Source organism: Setaria viridis, chromosome 1 (genome assembly GCF_005286985.2).
Source record: "Setaria viridis chromosome 1, Setaria_viridis_v4.0, whole genome shotgun sequence".
Classification (NCBI taxonomy): Eukaryota; Viridiplantae; Streptophyta; class Magnoliopsida; order Poales; family Poaceae; genus Setaria; species Setaria viridis.
This window is the reverse complement of record NC_048263.2, coordinates 27,609,074-27,626,117: the sequence shown is the minus strand read 5'-3', so window position 1 is coordinate 27,626,117 and position 17,044 is coordinate 27,609,074. Positions and strand designations below refer to the sequence as shown.

Below are 17,044 nucleotides of genomic sequence, written 5' to 3'. Positions count from 1 at the left end.
ACAACAATTTCAGAACAAAACTGAAACAGAACGGCAAATGTACAAAGTTGCGTATCAAAATGCACATGTAATTCTAACAAAGTGATATAAGAGGGCATAACAAAACAGGGTTATCCCGTGCTCTAAATGCTCGAAATCTGTGTACTAGCTACTCGACTTCTCCTTACTCCTACTTAGCTTCCTCTTTGATCTGTGCGTTGAAAAATTCTCCTCACTGCTTCTTGATCTACCGACTACACGAATCAGAGCTCAAACCTCTAGTGTCAGAATCTCTGGTATCCTCTTCTGTTGTGCTACGCCGCTTGTTTCCACTGTGACTCTTCCTTCTACGCTTATCATCCTTTGTTCTGCTGCTTGATCTCTGATGCTGAGCTTCCGCATCTGAATGAGCATCTCCCTTCCCACCAAACTTTGTGCCTTCACTACTTGACCTCTGATATCTATCAACATCTGAATCACCATCGCTATATGTAGCAACCCACCTGTCATCAGAGTAATTGTGGCCATCCTTGTGCTTTCTAGATTTCACTCTTCCATCATCTTTCTCATCATAATAGTCATCTTCTGTGCCACGTTCAGAGCCCCTTCTGGTGCTGTGTTCTTTTCCTGCTGATTTGTGCGCTGTATAACGTCTTTCAAGATTGTGAGCCTCTGAGGATTTCCTCATGCTCTTTTTCGGATCGTCATACTTGCTACTGGATTTGCCGCCTGAAGGGCCCTTGCTGGCATCTGTATCAGTTAAGTCTGAAGGCCAATCAGAAGAACCAGGTTCGCAACTTCCACGCTGATCAGACTGGTGCTTCCTAGAACTAATTTTGTCATATTTTCCTCCATCACTATGATCACTTCTGCGCCTTTCCTCATGCTTGTGCTTATGGACCTGACTTTCATTTTCTTTTGTTGAGAACTGTCTGCCATTAGTCTTAGTATCTTGCCCATGGTGTCTATTTGTGGCTGAAGAACCTCTTCTATGCTGCCTGTACTCATAATTCATGCTGTGGCTACTGCGTTCTTGCTTAGAATGTGAATAATCTTGGGAAGAATATCGCGTATGCACATCTTCATCCATGGACCTTCTTGGAACGTACCTATTGAACCAAACCATAATATTAAGCATATATAATATACTTAGGTGTAATGAAAAATGTTCAGGTAAAATGATTTAACAGATATTGAGCATGCACCTATCACTGGAACTTTTCAGTCTTTTCCTGTTTGAATGTTGCAGCCTTTCAAAATCTCGGGTATCACTTGCCTTGTCATGCGTAGCATCAGCCGCAGGACCAAAAAGAGCAACCATCTTCCTAATCCAGTATCTAGGAGGAGGATTATCCCAATCAGCCCACTCATAATCTCCTCCAGGATTGCGAAAACAGTGAATAAAATTACAAGCAACTCCATGCGAACATGTCTGTGAAACAGGAGATGGAAAAAAAACACATCAACAACATTAGTAATCCTGAACTAATTTCTCAATTTTAGAGAGGATGCTCCTCTAGCAAATATGAATGTTGCAGATAAGTTTCATATAGGTATGAAACCAAACAAAATTGACTAAAGGTTACAAAGGTAGAAACTCAGGTACCTTGTATCTTGACCTCATGTATTCACCACATATGGAAGCTTTCCATCTTGTCACAGCAACAAATTCGCATGTTATCTAAAAACACAGGAAAAATCCAAGCTCAGCTTATGAAACAGTAGAATGTCTATTAGTAATTTAACACAGAAGTCTAAGGGTGAATAATTCTCTGATACATAAGCAGAAATTAGACAATGAGCCTATAACAACTGTTTGCATAGAAAACTTGAAGAATGAAACAGAGCAATTACCTGCTTTCCAGCAAAATAGCGTCCATTCATGCTGCTATAGGCAAGAAGAGCTGAATCCAATGATTTATAGTGCACATAAACATTTCCTCGAAGATGGAAAGATCCATTCCTACATACCTAACATATTAACTGGAATCAATTCTGTAATCTATGGGAAGAAAATTTACACATAAGCCTAGCTTTGAGAAAAGTTACATAACAGTGCTTCAACTCCCACCGGGAACCATGATTCAGACAAGCCCCAGTAATTTTACTGAATTTTTAAAATTCAAATTCAAAGTTGTGTATACTTAGACCATAGTAGCCAGTCAGGAACCTCTATAGGATCCTGGCATGCAATCTGCTCAGTAGAAAACAGAAAGGGACCTAAGAGAATATGATGTATGTGAATTGCAAGGTGTAGTTAAAATGCTTAGGCAAAGGCTAATTGCCTAATTCTGCAGAAGTTGAGTATAACACAGATATGAAAGGGGAGTGGCATGGAATTGACACAGTAGACTGGTCTCCTCACCTACAAGCTAAAAAATTGACCAGCAATAGTTAATTTAATTTAATTGTATACTAATTCTCCCCAATAACAAAATATTATTTTCGATCACTAATGCAGCCACAACATTGAGAAGATGTTGAAGATGTTAATAATACTTCAAGTGCAACAATCTTAAGAAGCTAGGAACAAAGCTGAAGACAACACAAGAGTGAGTGGGAAATCATGTAGTTTCGGAGGAAAGGAGGCACAAAGAACCTTGAAGTTGGCAAGTTCACCAAATTTCAGAAATTCTGTATGTACGTCTTCATAAAATTCCTCATAACTCTGTTCGATTTCTTCATCTGTGAACTGAAGCATGTTAAAGAAAAAAGCATATTAGTTCAACATTCAACAAAGAAAGAAATCAAAAATCTTAATGCAATTTCACTTTGTCACTAATTTATCGTTGGGGCATACAGAACAAAGAGTAGAAAATGCAAAAGGTTAATGGATAAGTAGAAGTAGGTGCCTATTTAGCACTACCTTGCTGATAGAATGAGTCCTACCAGCTCAAAGGGGTTAAAATAAATTCACCTGTCACCCTAATGGTCATCAAACACGTCCAGTAAAAGAATAACTCCTCAATAGTTCAACGTTAATAATTCCCAGTTACTATCAAAATTGTCAAGGAGCTGCTTAATAAATGATACCAAAACAAGTTCCAATTTCAAATATTGAAGGCTTTTTAACAGTTAAAAAGAAACATAAAAAAGTTCAGCAACATCAACAAGACCATGATAATTTAGGATACACGAGCAGATCAAAGTTCAGGTCGTCCTCAGTCAAGTGAAACCAACTGACCGGATCACTGTATGCCTCAAGTCGGAGTTCTGGAGAGAATTACATGAAAGCACATGCAATCTGTGGAAGGTCTGAGTATACAGCATGTCAAGAAAAACTTGGAGCAAGACTAAATCTTTAGAAGTAATTGAAAAATGCAAATGATTTCACACTTGTACGAGCTCAAGCTTAGTCTGGAATATCGGTTATTTTGTCATCAATTTGTTTAAGCATCAAACCATTACAACTTAAAAAGATATTGTTCATGAAGCAAAGATTGATAATTCTAAACAAAGGAAACAAATAACATTTTCAGGATACCAAGTTATTCACAAGGGATTGTCCTCTAACGAACCTCAAGGCCTTCATCTTGCTCCAAAGCAAGGCCTGGACCATTATACATGTTTTTCATTAGCAATGTGCTTGACTTATCAGGATAAAAATGAACCCTGCTGCAGCGCACTCCAAAGCGACAAGCCCCTGTCTTGAGGTGAAATGGACAGTGGGCCTTATCCTAAAAAGAATACGGACATGAAAGTTAGGTTGAGACAGAACAAAACCAAGATATCAGGTAGACAGCGAATTGTATTTTCTTGCCATTGTAGCATAAGAACTACAGAAGACATCTTTCCTGTCCTAATAAATAGAGAACTGTGGAGCATACCTGTTCTGTTCCAAAATTTGGAGTCTCTTGAGCAACTTTCTCAAGTACCTCTTGAGCAGACATGGAAGGTTCTCTCCTCTGTGAAGCAAAACCTACAGATTGTGGCGGGAGTGGATTTGATGTAGGTCTATCTTCCTGCAAAACATATAGTGTCCTTCTCAGACAACACGAAAAACATGACACCAGAGTAGCCATAAGGAACCCCTGAAACTCTATGAAAAGATAGAACTGTGACCTCTTGAATTGGCGGCTTTTCCTTGATCCCTTTTGGTACTTTAACCTTTTTCTTTTTCACAATTATCTCATTTCCTTGCCATATGATCTCGGCTGGTCCATCTTCAATATATTCCCATTCACCATCTTCTTCTGACTCATTTTCGTGATCATCTTTAGACTGCAATAGCCAAGGTAGACTTATAACTTGATCACTATGTTTGCATGTTCATCCAAGTTAAAAATCAGAAAATGCACAAAAATTCATGAACATTTGAATTACAAGAGCAGGCAAAACACTGCTAATGAAGAGAAAGAATTCGATAGTTGGATCAAAAGTGCCAAAATCATATGTATCTAGTAGAAAAATCAACAGATCGAGCACCAGATGCAGGATGAGAGTCTGAGGGCTTATGAAATATAGACAGGTCATGGGTACTTCGCATTGACAAAGCTACCAACACTCCCTAGCTATGTGCAATCAAACATCATGTGCGCCTTATCGTCCAATTAGGATCGAGTTAGTGATGCTACAAGTCAAGCGAACAGGTTCGTCGTAGCGATAGGACGTAGCAAACACATCGACTACAACAACTAAGCACACAAATGGCCAACGGCTCTAGTTCAGTAGAAGATGCTTAAGAAATTAGGGGGAAAGGGCGCAGTGAGCTGACCTTCTCTGGAGCGGAAGCCTCCGCGGCCCTGGCCTCCTCTGCCGCGGCGGCGGCGGCGGCTGCCTTCTCCGCAGCGCGCGCCGCGGCGGCCTCGAGCCACCGGCGCTCGGCATCCTCGAAGGCGCGCCGCGCGCGCTCGGACTCCGCAGCCGCCTCGGCCTCCTCTTGATCGAGGAGGCGGAGCACTTCCTCGGGGTCGGCCGCGGGCGCATCCGCCTCCACCGCCACCCGCGCGCGCGCCGCTGCCTCCCTCCGCGCCCTCCGGCGGCGCTCCTTCTTCCGCTCGCGCCGCTTATCCCTCCTGGTCGCCGTCCCCGCTGCTTCCGGGGTACCAGCGGCGTCTCTGCCAGCAGCCGTGGCCGAGGCCGACATGGCCGCCGGGAAGGGAAGCTTCTCGATTCGCCGTCGCCGCTCGTGCGATCGCCGGGAAGAGGTAGCGTGGCCGTGGGCTCAGCTCCAGCTTCGTGGGGCTTGCATACTTGTGGGCCACTTCTTCTTCTGCTGAACAGAAGTCGGAGCAGTTTGGCCCGTATAATAAACGGGCCTCATGGGTGGTAATAGGGCCGGGCCCATGATGGGCGAATTCGCGATCCGCTCGAGATGGAAAAGGATATTACTTTTTTCGCTCAGAAAGGATGATACGAGATGCCGCTTTAGTATTTTTGTTACATTTTGTAATCGGTTTATGACCGCAAAAAAACACAAAACAACAAAAAATATGATTAATTTTCACAAGACTACACGAAGAAACGGATAACGCCCAATGCTTCAGCCACAAAAGGTTGCTGAAATATCTAGCAACATGGTGTTCAGGTGGCACGATCGCACGAGCCACTCGCATGGTGTGCTTTCTTTTCCACTAATCAAAGCTTGATCCATGCTTATCAAAAGAAGAAGAAGCTTGGTCCATGCTCGCTGGGTGTGGCGCCGGAGTTGACTTTGATGCTCGCTAGCCGTTGGGCTGGATCTGCTCCGCGCGTGTTGTCCGGACGGCGAAACGGCGAGGTAGCTTTCCGGGGTAGCAAGCCTTACCCCTCCAGGCGAAACGATGCACAGTAAGCACCTGTTAAACCGAAAATGACAGAGAATGGAAGACGGCCAGAGGATTTATGGATTCGAGAGGACTAAGCTGCCTGAAAGACCCTGATTACTCGAACCATCGGTTGATGAATGATGAATTGATTATCCAAATCTAAGCAAGGAGTCTACTGGATTCGAAGAAATAGAGGATACCAAAGGTGAGAATCGATATCTCGAATGCGATCCAATTGGAAATGCATATGGGGCGCCAAATGATAAATGTAACTGTGTAAGTAGAGCTATCCTGAGATTGTTCGAAGTTAAGCTACTATAAATTGACCATGTTTATATAAATAATAATAACTACGATGACAAATAAGCATGATTATATTCATTGGACATATATTTTCATAGTGTAAACTTGGTTAAGCTTACAAAGTTTGATTTACACCAAATTTAAAGATTTTATATTTAGAACAGAGGCAGTACACTCCATTTGAGTAGAGCGTTTGCCAATTATCCTGAACAGGTGATTAGAGTGGAGTGGCGCGTACAAACGTCTCGTGCGGCCTCTTCGCCAACTCACCACGTTCATTCTCCCAGCCCTCCCCCATTTCTCTATTCCCGTTTCGATACTTTGCAACCCAGCCAGCTCGTCTCCCCCTCCTCCCTCCACTCCAGCCCGCCCGATCCGCGCCGCCCCCACTCCCTCCCCGCCCCCGCGCGCCGCCGCTTCTCGCATTCGCGCGGCAATTGCTCTCGCCGTCACCCTTCTGATCCGCTCTGCTCTTCTGCCAGCGGAACCTGCTGAGCGTTGCCTCGACCCTATCCGGCTATCCCTCGCCGCCCCCGCCCTGATCTCGGTTCCTCCGTCCGTGTTCCCCGCTGCGATCCGTCCTTTGTTGGCCAGGCAATTCATCTCAGCTCCTGAATGCTGCTAACTTCAGAGACCTCTCTTCGTCGTGGCCCTTGCGGATTGCTCGCTGCCATGACCGAGGACGGCGCGTAGTGTCCTCCGTTCTTCCTCTCGCGGCCCCAAAGATTTCTCCAGCAATTAGGTCTTGGGGTTGCTGGTGTATAGCTTGTTTATTTGGCTCTACGAAGTCTAGACGGCCGAGAGAATCCCCTGCTAGTGACGGGCTGACGGCATCAATTCCTGTGATGTTTAGTGGCTAGGACACCGTCGTCACTGCTGCTTATTCTTGTTTAGTTGACCTTGAGCCCTTTTCCTTTCGCCTGCTGGTATAAATTGATTAGCCTGTGGTTGTTGTAATTTGGGAGATCACTAGTTTTTCTTTACATCTTACCCTTGTTCTATCCGTAGTACTGTAGTAGGTGTTGTTGCCCTTTGCTTCATTGGCACCTCCCATGTCCCAAGTGTTCGCCAATCACTTTTCTGTAGAGCTCTTTACCTTGCTAGAATAAACAAGGTTTCGCCAGAACTTTGAGACCAGTTGGGCTAAAGAAAGGAAGAGTGGAAGACAGTGTTGGATACTTTTCGGTAGGGCATTGTGGTTTCGTGATGTCTTGTACCTCTCCAGATCCACCGGACTACTGCTCAGCCGAATCGCCTGAGCTCAAGCTGTACCAGGCCTTCATCTTCTCGGTGCCTGTCTTCTTTACATTCGTCTTGCTTCTCTTCTTCTACCTCTTCTACTTGAGGCGGCGCAGGGCCAATTGGCAGTCCTTGAGGATGAGGACAGATAATTTGATACGGGGAGATAACCCCAGAGTAAGTCAGCCTTCATGTTCTTCTGATAAGTTAGTTGATTTCTCCAAGCTGATGGTGTGTTCGGGATCTAATTGTTCAATTTGTTTTGTGTTAAACATCTGCATTTGTAGCTGGAGTGTGGTTTGAAGGAGGAGATGCGGGAAATGTTGCCGGTGGTTATCTTCAAAGAGAGTTTCTTGATCAGGGAGACACAGTCAGTGATTTACTTCTAAGCTATTTGATCCAGTATATAATGATATAGTAGCTTCCTTGCAGAGTTTCTGCTTCTTTTACCTATCAAGTAACTCAAAGGGATGGCAGCAGCCTAATTCTGGCAAGTAGAGAGAAATTTTCAATTGCTAGTGCTTTTGAGCCTTAAGTATATCCCATCCTCTCTGCATAATAAGATCAGTAACCTGCATACCAGTAGTACTCACCGCTAAGTAATAATTGATGAGCAGTATGTTCAATTTGGAAATCTTTTGCAAATTGCATCAGTAAAAAGAATAATAAAATGCATGTGCAGTAATAAATAGAGATCCTTCCATTGGCACAAGATCTAAATCTTAACAAGCCGGTACAGTTGTGCTAGCTTTTCAATATAAGCTGGGGTAGTGCTAGCTTTTAGCGATCAGTATGTAATAGCAAGTTTAGGTTCGAATGTAGCATGTGAGTCAATCTTCTGAATAGATGTTTTGGACATCTTGATACATAGAGCCTATATTAGGAAAATTCATGACAATATTTCCTAAAAAAATTGAAGGATTTTTTTCCCCTGACGTCTGTTCCCCCAATTCTGATATCAAGGGGGGGAAGCATATATAAACACGTGTGTGAAAGGCTTATATTTGGAGTGACAGGGAGCAAATTTGTTACAATCAATTGAAAGTACATTTAAATTGTCCACTAATCGAGAGGCATATTGCTTAGCATATGTAGACAATTCAACATTGTCGAAGAAAGAAACACAACAGCAAGCTTTCCATGTTATGGTCCCTTATCTTTCTTTTCTTTGAGAGAGTATGATTGTTGGGACTAGCTCTTTGCCCAACCTTTTTTGTTGGTTAACCCTTGACATGAGTCATTTCTTTCTACTGACATTTGCCCCTGCATTGCTATTTTGTTAAGTTGTGTTTTGCTTCTGAACAACTGATCATTGTTGCCAGGTGCTCTGTCTGCCTAGCAGACTATCAACCAGATGAACGGCTTCAGCGAATACCTCCTTGTGGCCATACTTTTCATATCAATTGCATCGACCATTGGCTCTCTAAAAACACCACCTGCCCCCTTTGTCGAGTCTCACTCCTTCCAGCTCCCAAAGCAACCAGCACTGACCTGGATTTGGAAGCACAAACTGCCGTAGAGGAATCTCTGAATGTACACCATCAGGAGGGCCTTGCTGACGGTAACACACCACAAGAAGATCAGGCGACCGAAGAAGGTGGAGCTGGTGGCAGTCAGGCTGAAGAACCACGTAGCGACATGATCGAATCGTTGACGGTCAGGGTAGTCGTTGAGCCTCAAGCTGATGCTGAAGGGTCAAACCGAGCACAACCTGTCGTTGAGCCTCAAGCTGATGCTGAAGGGTCACCGAGCACAACCTGCCAGCCCGTCAAAGCAAAGAAATAAGGACGACCATTGATATATTTCTTGTAACATTGTATGTTTGGCTGATCAGGAAGGATAAACACATAAAGATCACCATTATGCTGTACTACCCATTTTCCAGGAAAAAGGAAAAGTTCAGTTCTGGAGAAATATTTACTGATACATAATTAACATAACCGAAATAGTACTAGTGATCTGTTTTTCATTTGGTAAACCATACTGGTGTTGTAAGCTTACAATCCTCGAACACCCTTAGGATTGTTTGGCTATAGGACATGCTTATTGGAATTTATATAGCCTCCTAAAAGCTCATTGAAGCTCCAATAAGCTATAACTGCACAAGCATCAGGCATCTGTCATGGTGTCTAAAAAGAGCTGTCCACTTGTGGGGCGTCACAAAAGGCAGTGCAATGGTATCATTAGCTCAATGGCATCGCCGCACCAAGGTTAAGCGTGCACACCGAAAGAGGCTAAACACAATAGGCCATAGCCTATGCCCAGCAGCCGCAGAACAACAACCGTGACATTGACACCAACACCCTAACCGCCGCACGCCAACACGCCATCACCACATCACCATCCAACTGATTCTGCACTTGTAGTGCACACACATGATTACATGGTAGCGCTAGGCACTAGCGCATCACCAGCTCTCCTAAGAGACCTCCAAGGGCATCCCAACGTTTTGAGAGGCTACATTTTCCCTCTTCCACGTTCCACACAATCAGATGCATCTGAGTTTCGCGAAATTTCCCAATGTCCATCCCCTCCCTCACTCGGTCGCTCCTGAAATTGCCCGTATAGATATAGATGTTCCTTTTCTTGACACTCACCTCTAAAACTGCCGTCTCGCTGCCCGGATGTTTGCGTTCCAGGTCTAAGCGCTCAAATCTTTCCGAGCCCCTGCTTTCGTGAACAGATGCCCTAGACCCCTCGTGCTCGAGGCTTTAAGCGAGCCACGCCGGAAGCAATCATTCCAACGAGGCTTCCTTCGGAATGGAGACCGGTAGGCAGGCGGAGCATCAGGGTTCAGGTCCATCACGACCACGAGGCGCGTGCCTCTTCCTCGCGGGCAAAGCACAAAGCAGAAAGGGCCTCAAGCGCGCATTGGCCATCAGCGTCACGTCAGACCAGATATCCCCACGCATTAGTGCGTTACAATGATGAGGCACGAGTCACTAGTTCAAGTATGTACAGAATACAGATGCCTTGCGCCCGAGGGCAGCAGGCAGGCAGACCACCAAGAAAACACAGATGCCGGGCAGAGGCAGCAATGTTCCCAACCGAAAGCGCACACGACACCCAGCACGCGCCGAAAAGAGCATTGCCGTTGGAACAGCAAGCAGAGACATTTTTGCACCAGACCAGAGTATCCGATACCAAGCCGGGGGCAGAATATAATGCAGGGGGGAGCACAGCAGCTACAGATGATGCCTATATATGTGTAGCAAGGAACATAGACGCTGATGATGTACATATACCACTACTACTGCTACTACCAAAATAGTTGTACATAACTCCTATTTACTGGAAGGTGAGGTGAGGGGCGCTGCCCGCCGGCCGACGGCCGGTGACACGGCGGCAGAGTCAGTGGCAAGTCTCCAAAACCCAGCAGCCGGCAATACACCATGCCTCCTACCAAACACGGCAAACAAAACACAGGTTGGTACCACAGGGAACGGCACGCGGCCTACCTTGCCATTCCGTCCCAGTCGTCCTTGCTGGCAAAGGACCACCGCTGGTCCAGCACAGGCATTCCAAACCAAGGCAGTCAGGCAGATTGCAGGGCAACACGTCCTTTGGGCCCGCGGAGAAACAAACAGATAACTCTTAGCAGTCCCAGGAGCATGGGCATTGCCTCCCAAACATCCAAAAAGGGAATAAAAGGTAGAGCAATGTTAGCATCCATCAGTCCTTATCGGCGGCAACTGGAGCGGTGTTGTTTGAGTCACTCTGCGGCATGTCAGATTCCGGTGACAATTTGTCTGGGTTTGGCTTGATGGTGTCACCAATGACCGGCAGCTTTGCCTTGGGAATCAAAGACTTGGCCTCCTCGTAGGAGTAAATGTATATCTTTTTCACCATGATGCAAAATTCACTGCGATGAAAAGGAAAAAAAATTCCAAGTTAGATCAATTACAAAGTTAAGGACTTCAAAAGTTCCATCGCTAAAGAATCCAGGGCAAAGGGACAAGGGTACGTACTGCCACGGATCATCCCCGACCAGCATCATATCATCCTCATCATCCATGTAAATAACCTTCCATTTCTTGAGGCTGGCAGAAAGCTCTCCCTGGATATCAAACATCTCCTCCAACTTGTGGAGAAGATCATCATACCCATCTAGCCTTGTCAAGTCCACTGCCCTGCCAACCACCATTCCTTGCATGATTACCTGCACGGACAAAGTAATTAACGACACTGGCATCACCATACAAGAAACAGGTTGAAAAGTTAATAACCCAGTATCACCTTGGTGCAGCTCCTGACTTGCCGGCTCTCAGTCTCATGAGGAGAGCGCTCACTGCTTGCTGCTGGGGCATCTGTTTTGTTGGCATGGGATGGCTGTGACAGCTGATCAGACTCAACATCTACTGAGACAGCAGGTGGTTGGTCTTGACCAACACTAGCAGCAGTAACCACTGGTGATACCGCATTACTTATCTCAATACCAAACAATCTGCAGCCAGCAGTAACAGATTCTTGCTTCCTTTCAGGTGGAGGTTTGTTAATGCTAGCAGAGTAGGATTCAGTTCTCATGTCTCGAACTGGCCAGTACAAATGATTGTTGGTTGGAGTAGAACGCTCATTCTTTGAATTGAATCCTTCATTCAATGGTGACGAAAAGATCGAATTGGGGTTTGAATGGTACAATTCCTGAGTTCGCTGCAGTCCCGAAAATGAGAAAGCATGGGTAGGCTCAGCTGGGGATTTCCAAAAACCTAAGATAGAAATAGAAGAGATTAGTTTCGCATGCCAGTCAATATGTGAGCAGAACAGTAGAACAGATAAGGTTTGCAACAATAAGTATGCTGTCAGAAGCTGAGCAGAACCGCTTAGCAACCACATACCAAAAGCTGGAGGAAGTTCTGGAGCAATAGAAGGTGAAGCAGGAGGCCGTGCACGCTTGTTCCGTAGAGGAGGCTGAGGTGGCTGTATGTTAGTTGCATCAAGGGGTTCCAGTTCCCATGGTGAAACTCTATCTGGACGGAGAACAGCAGAAGGCTCATCCCATTGGACCTGTCAGCAGTAAAAGCATGGTCTGAGATCTTGGAAAGACACATTCAAAATTGTAAAATTAACAAATATTTCAGTTGAAAATGCAAAGTAAAATGGAATCATGTCCACAAATAGAAACACATTGATTACCTTCAAAGATCTCCAATCAGAGTCAGCCCACGGAGATGTTGAGTTAGCTGGCATGCTTCCCAGACCAATAATTGTCCCACTAAATCTGTAAACCATGAAGGAAGAAGGTTATGAGAGGCATCTATGCAACCTATAATGAAATATCAGTATATGGAATATAAAATGTAGAATACCTTCTTTCAGGAGATTCATCACCCTCAAATCTCATTTTAAACCTCATACCGACAGACATCTTGTGATTCTTAGCTTCAAGGTACTTGTTTACGCTAACAACAAACTCCGATCGACTTGTTCTGTGGATCAAATTAGATGGACAACATAAGTTTCTTTAGCACATATTTGAAAAGAATGCATATTTCCACATGTCAAAACTAACAGACAACATAAGTTTAGTGCAAGAAACAACACCTAAAAGCTATGAGTACATGACATTCATTCATAATATAGACACAGGGATTGAATGTAATACTATAAAACTCATGTGAGCAAAGAAAACCATCCCACATGTAAAGTTGGATAGGCACTAAAGCCGCCACCACAGGAAAATCAATAATTGATAACAGCACAGTTAGTTCGTGCACAAAGTATAGGACACCCCAACAAAAGATAATGCCTTGAGTAAAGAAAGCATTTCACAAAAGAAGGTTTAAAATAAAAGGAAGCAAACCTGGGTTTGTAGAAAACAGAAAAGAGAGTTCCAGTGGAGATGGCATGAGATGCAGTTGCCAGAACTCCAAGATGCATGCTGTGGCTTGAGATAACCGATGATGGCATGTTAGTTAATTGCCTCATGAGCCTCCTTACCCCAACTCGTAGCTCTCCATTCTCACCTCTGTTAGATGAAGGATAGTTAGCAGGTTTATCCAAGACTCAGCAGAGCCAGAAGACAAAAGAGTTGAAAGGCTTCAACAAGCATTTTTATCACACACCTCAAAAAGATAAATGCATCACCAGCAACCAATCTTTTCGAGCTAACAAAAACACTCCAGCCTGTTGTAAGTAAATGCCTCCTTGGTTGACCTAAAAGAAAACGGCAGATAATGTTTCATGAGTCATTGCAACCTAAATCACTGCAAAAGCATCACTGTTTGGGATCAAAATAATTACAGAAATCTGTTCCTGAAGCAGGGGAACTAGGTTCATTCAAAATGAACACCACATCAAAACTATTAGAACAACACTGTTATACTCTGAAATTAAAACAGGTTGAAGTGGTATATTGAGGTCAGAAACCAACCTCGAAAGATGTGACGGAAATGCCATTCATTTCCATGGAGATCTTTAGCCACCAGTTCTTGCCACGGTGGATTCTGACTCATATCCTAAAAATAAAAACCATTCCACTTAATTAATCATACCACAGATGGTACGCACAACCAAGGTATACAGTATGATGCTAACCAGTTGCGGCAAACATTCTTCAGCATGCCTCCTGAGGACAGAGAACCCACCATGGGTGCTCGTGTCTGAAGCAGTCAAAGTCTTGCAGAAGGAATGGACATTGCACCTTTCAGGCTCTGGTGGCTCAGGATTTGGGCTGGTGGGCTCATTTTGCTAATTAAGGAAAATAAGTCAGAGCATACACATGTAATACTGACCATGCGATACAGCTAGTGAAATCGATTGCAAGAAAGGAAGGACATGATGCGAGAGTACTATATGCACAAACAAAGAAATAAAAAATAGCAGAATGAGAGGATTGGGATCCACAAGAAAAATATATAAGTGAGCCTACTCACATCTGCTTCTGGTTGCAGCATAATTTGAGCGTAAACTTCATCGGAATCAGTTTCAGCCTGCATTCAAGAGATAAAGTAGTGAGGAAAAGTATAGGATATCAGTTCTATAAATGGTTCTATTGCATGAAGGGAGACTACACAAACCAAAAGGAAAGAGGGACTTACTCTGAGTTCTACATTTACCACCTTGCACAGGATCTTGGATGGTAGATTAAACAAAGGTAAGTGTTGGTCAAGCTGCTGATCTGTAGATGCTTCAAGCTATAGAAAGATGTTTGGTCATCAGTTGAATGACAAGATATACAAAAACGAGCTGCATTGCTGCAGAACAAACCACAGTCATTCTAATATATGGCGCAAGCAATATTATTACAATATTGATAGCTACAGTATGCAGAAAAGCACTCAATTCCTCAATTGTGGTACATAACGATAAGATATACCTGTTCCATATGACCCTGTGGGAAGTAGTAAACCAGCTCGCCTTGGCGAGGCACTGTGACCAATGGCCCAGCACATGCATGCCATAGTTCCCTGAACAAAGCATCGCTAACACCCCCTACACAAAGGCATTTGGTTTGGTTAAGAAGAAATGTTCACGAGAATAAGGCATACATACAATTGAAGGGATTTTTAACCCTTTTATTTTGTAAATTTTACAGAGAAGAAGTCTACTTTTATGATGAATTAATTTAACAATAATGACACAATCCTGTAGCACCATACACACAGATCCTTAATATGTTTCCTATTCATAATTTCACATGAACAAGTCTATTTTTGTGATGAATCAATTGAACAGATAATTACACAGTCCTAATGTAGAACCATACTTACAGATCCTTCATTTTTCATACTTGATTGTTTCTACGTGATATAATAATCAATAGTTCACCAAACCAAACAAAACAAAGGATCGCGCTGCAATTACCAATTGGACAAATATCACTTTACAGATCCGTAATCTTAAATCTTCCCCTCCCAAACCCCCAATTCCACAGATCCCATTTACATGCATGAAAACAACAGATGGCCAACGCAGATAATTTACTGCAGAATTGCAAAATTGTCGAATGAACCAGTCAAAAGAAACAATCCTCTAACCTGTACTAGAAATAAGGACAATTGTTACCGTAACCTGGGAAACTTTTACAATGGAAGGCACGGGCGATTACTAATAAGACAGACATCAGTTTTCCAGATCCATAATTAAAACAATTATACATCTTCCCCCCATTCCACGGATGAAATTTTGAATGCACAAGTCAGCGGGAGTGGTCAGCTCAGTAATTAATAAGACAGACTAGCCAAACCGCGAATTCTCCCATGAATCAGTCAAAAAATAGCAGTCTACAATGTAAACGACAAATTAAGAAGAGAAAGCATTCCCTCATGAACAAATTGCAAAGCCGCCCCAAATTCTACCGAAGTCCGTACTTCCTTCTCCTCCCTGACACGAGAGGGAGTCAAACCTCCCAAGTCCACGTTCCTCTACTCCCAGCAATTCAGCATCCACCCGCCAGCCCAGCAGTCACCGCACACAAAGGCCCAGTCCAAGCAACACAAGCCCAGAAAGCAGAGGGAGAGAGAAGCAGGAGGAGCCAACGAACCTGAGCCGCCCGCCCCCGCGCCGGCGTTCGCCATCTCCGCGGCCTCTCCGAGACGAGTGTCCCCCGAGCGGAATTCAGCTAGAGAGCACCGAGCCGCGCCCCGATCTGGTCACCCCATGCCGAGCTCCGCAGATCTGCGCGCGCAGCGCCACCGGGGCAGCCGTTAGAGCCCCAAGCCCGCGTAATTCAGAGGAGAGGAGGGCGCCCGGCGGCCGGAGATCTTACTCTCGACGGCAGGGGCGGTCTCGCACGCGCGGGGATGCGAACGGGGCTCCCCCGGCTCGGCGGGGTGGGAAGGCGTGCGGCGCGGGCGGAGGAGGATGGCGGGAGAGGAGAGGAGGCGTGGAGCGGGAGGAGGAGCTCGGGAGCTCGTGCGCCTGTGCTTTGCTGCTCGGGGCGGGTTGGTTGGCTTGCAGCCGAGGCGTTGGGTTTTTTTACTAGCAGCAGGCCAGCAGCAGCGGTAGTAGTATAGCGCGAACGAAGAAGCGTTGGACAGCGCGGCGGCAGCGACACGGAGGGAGGGGCAGCGCGGTGCGGCCGCGGGTGGGGGTGGCCCCCGCCGTGCTCTGCAGCGGCTCTCTATTTTTCGCTTCAGTTTTTCGAAACGGCTTTCTTGCTGGAGATCGGTTTGCGCGGGTTTCCGGGGGGATTTTTCCGCGGGGTGAGTGGCAGCACGCAGCAAAGGCGTGAGTGCACGGTAACGGCGGCCGTCAGTGGACTCCAAGGAGCCGGCTACGCGTACACCCCCGAGTGCGTCTTGTGAAATGAGTGAGCTCTTCTTTCTCACTGCTGCGGCCACTACCATGCTTGACCTTTAAAATTTTTTGGAAGGGCACCTATTAGTATTAGGGTGCTGGCATGTGTGCTCATATTACCTCATTCTTGATGCATGTCGTATAGGGATGATACTAGTCGTGCCCATTTTCATAGTTTATAAGCGGTAACCTCTCGTATAGATTTTAACGAAAAGGTAGAATATATACTTGTACATGTGGTGGAAAAGAAAGATATACTTCTTCTAAATTAGGCACGAGACATGTCAAGAGAGAAAATTGCACAAACATGCCGCTGCCACCTGTAAAGAGTAGCACATCACAGTGGTGAAAACAAAGGAGGAAAGAGCAAACCTTGGCTAGGCTTCTAAAGTTAGGGCCCTCCTTTCCATGATGTCTTACAGCATGGTGCTTGGAATCTCCTCGTGCAAATGGGTTTCATCTTGAAAGACCCTCATCTTGCATTCTTTTTCATATATTTCATGTGGTATAAATGTTGATGATGCCATTCACATTGCCAT

At 44.9% G+C, this 17,044-nt stretch overlaps 3 protein-coding genes across 5 annotated transcripts; 1 reads left to right on the top strand and 2 right to left on the bottom strand.

The window, feature by feature from the left end:
- Positions 1–7: 7 nt before the first annotated feature.
- Positions 8–5,163, bottom strand: LOC117858139 (zinc finger CCCH domain-containing protein 16). Of its 2 annotated transcripts, none has more exons than XM_034741154.2 (9): positions 4,694–5,154; positions 4,042–4,200; positions 3,807–3,941; positions 3,498–3,656; positions 2,579–2,671; positions 1,834–1,950; positions 1,586–1,660; positions 1,185–1,411; positions 8–1,088 (listed from the first exon to the last, which is right to left on the bottom strand). In XM_034741154.2, the coding sequence occupies exons 1-9, from the start codon at positions 5,063–5,065 to the stop codon at positions 227–229; spliced, it is 2,199 nt and encodes a 732-aa protein (XP_034597045.1). In that variant the 5' UTR covers positions 5,066–5,154; the 3' UTR covers positions 8–226. The 2 variants fall into 2 exon arrangements, with proteins under 2 accessions (XP_034597045.1, XP_034597053.1); XM_034741162.2 differs by having other exon boundaries at positions 915–1,088; positions 1,256–1,411; positions 4,694–5,163.
- A 1,159-nt stretch (positions 5,164–6,322) lies between these two features.
- LOC117858177 (RING-H2 finger protein ATL7) lies at positions 6,323–9,237 on the top strand. Its single transcript, XM_034741200.2, has 3 exons — positions 6,323–7,445; positions 7,556–7,638; positions 8,591–9,237. The coding sequence occupies exons 1-3, from the start codon at positions 7,236–7,238 to the stop codon at positions 9,051–9,053; spliced, it is 756 nt and encodes a 251-aa protein (XP_034597091.1). The 5' UTR covers positions 6,323–7,235; the 3' UTR covers positions 9,054–9,237.
- Positions 9,238–10,404: 1,167 nt separating this feature from the next.
- Positions 10,405–16,187, bottom strand: LOC117858156 (auxin response factor 7). 2 transcript variants are annotated; one of them, XM_034741172.2, is made up of 15 exons: positions 15,976–16,187; positions 15,751–15,884; positions 14,584–14,699; positions 14,306–14,401; positions 14,141–14,197; positions 13,803–13,955; positions 13,639–13,723; positions 13,331–13,421; positions 13,069–13,233; positions 12,575–12,694; positions 12,402–12,486; positions 12,104–12,272; positions 11,505–11,974; positions 11,237–11,427; positions 10,405–11,130 (listed from the first exon to the last, which is right to left on the bottom strand). In XM_034741172.2, the coding sequence occupies exons 2-15, from the start codon at positions 15,782–15,784 to the stop codon at positions 10,941–10,943; spliced, it is 2,022 nt and encodes a 673-aa protein (XP_034597063.1). In that variant the 5' UTR covers positions 15,785–15,884; positions 15,976–16,187; the 3' UTR covers positions 10,405–10,940. The 2 variants fall into 2 exon arrangements, with proteins under 2 accessions (XP_034597063.1, XP_072149649.1); XM_072293548.1 differs by having other exon boundaries at positions 15,751–16,187.
- Between the last annotated feature and the right edge of the window lie 857 nt (positions 16,188–17,044).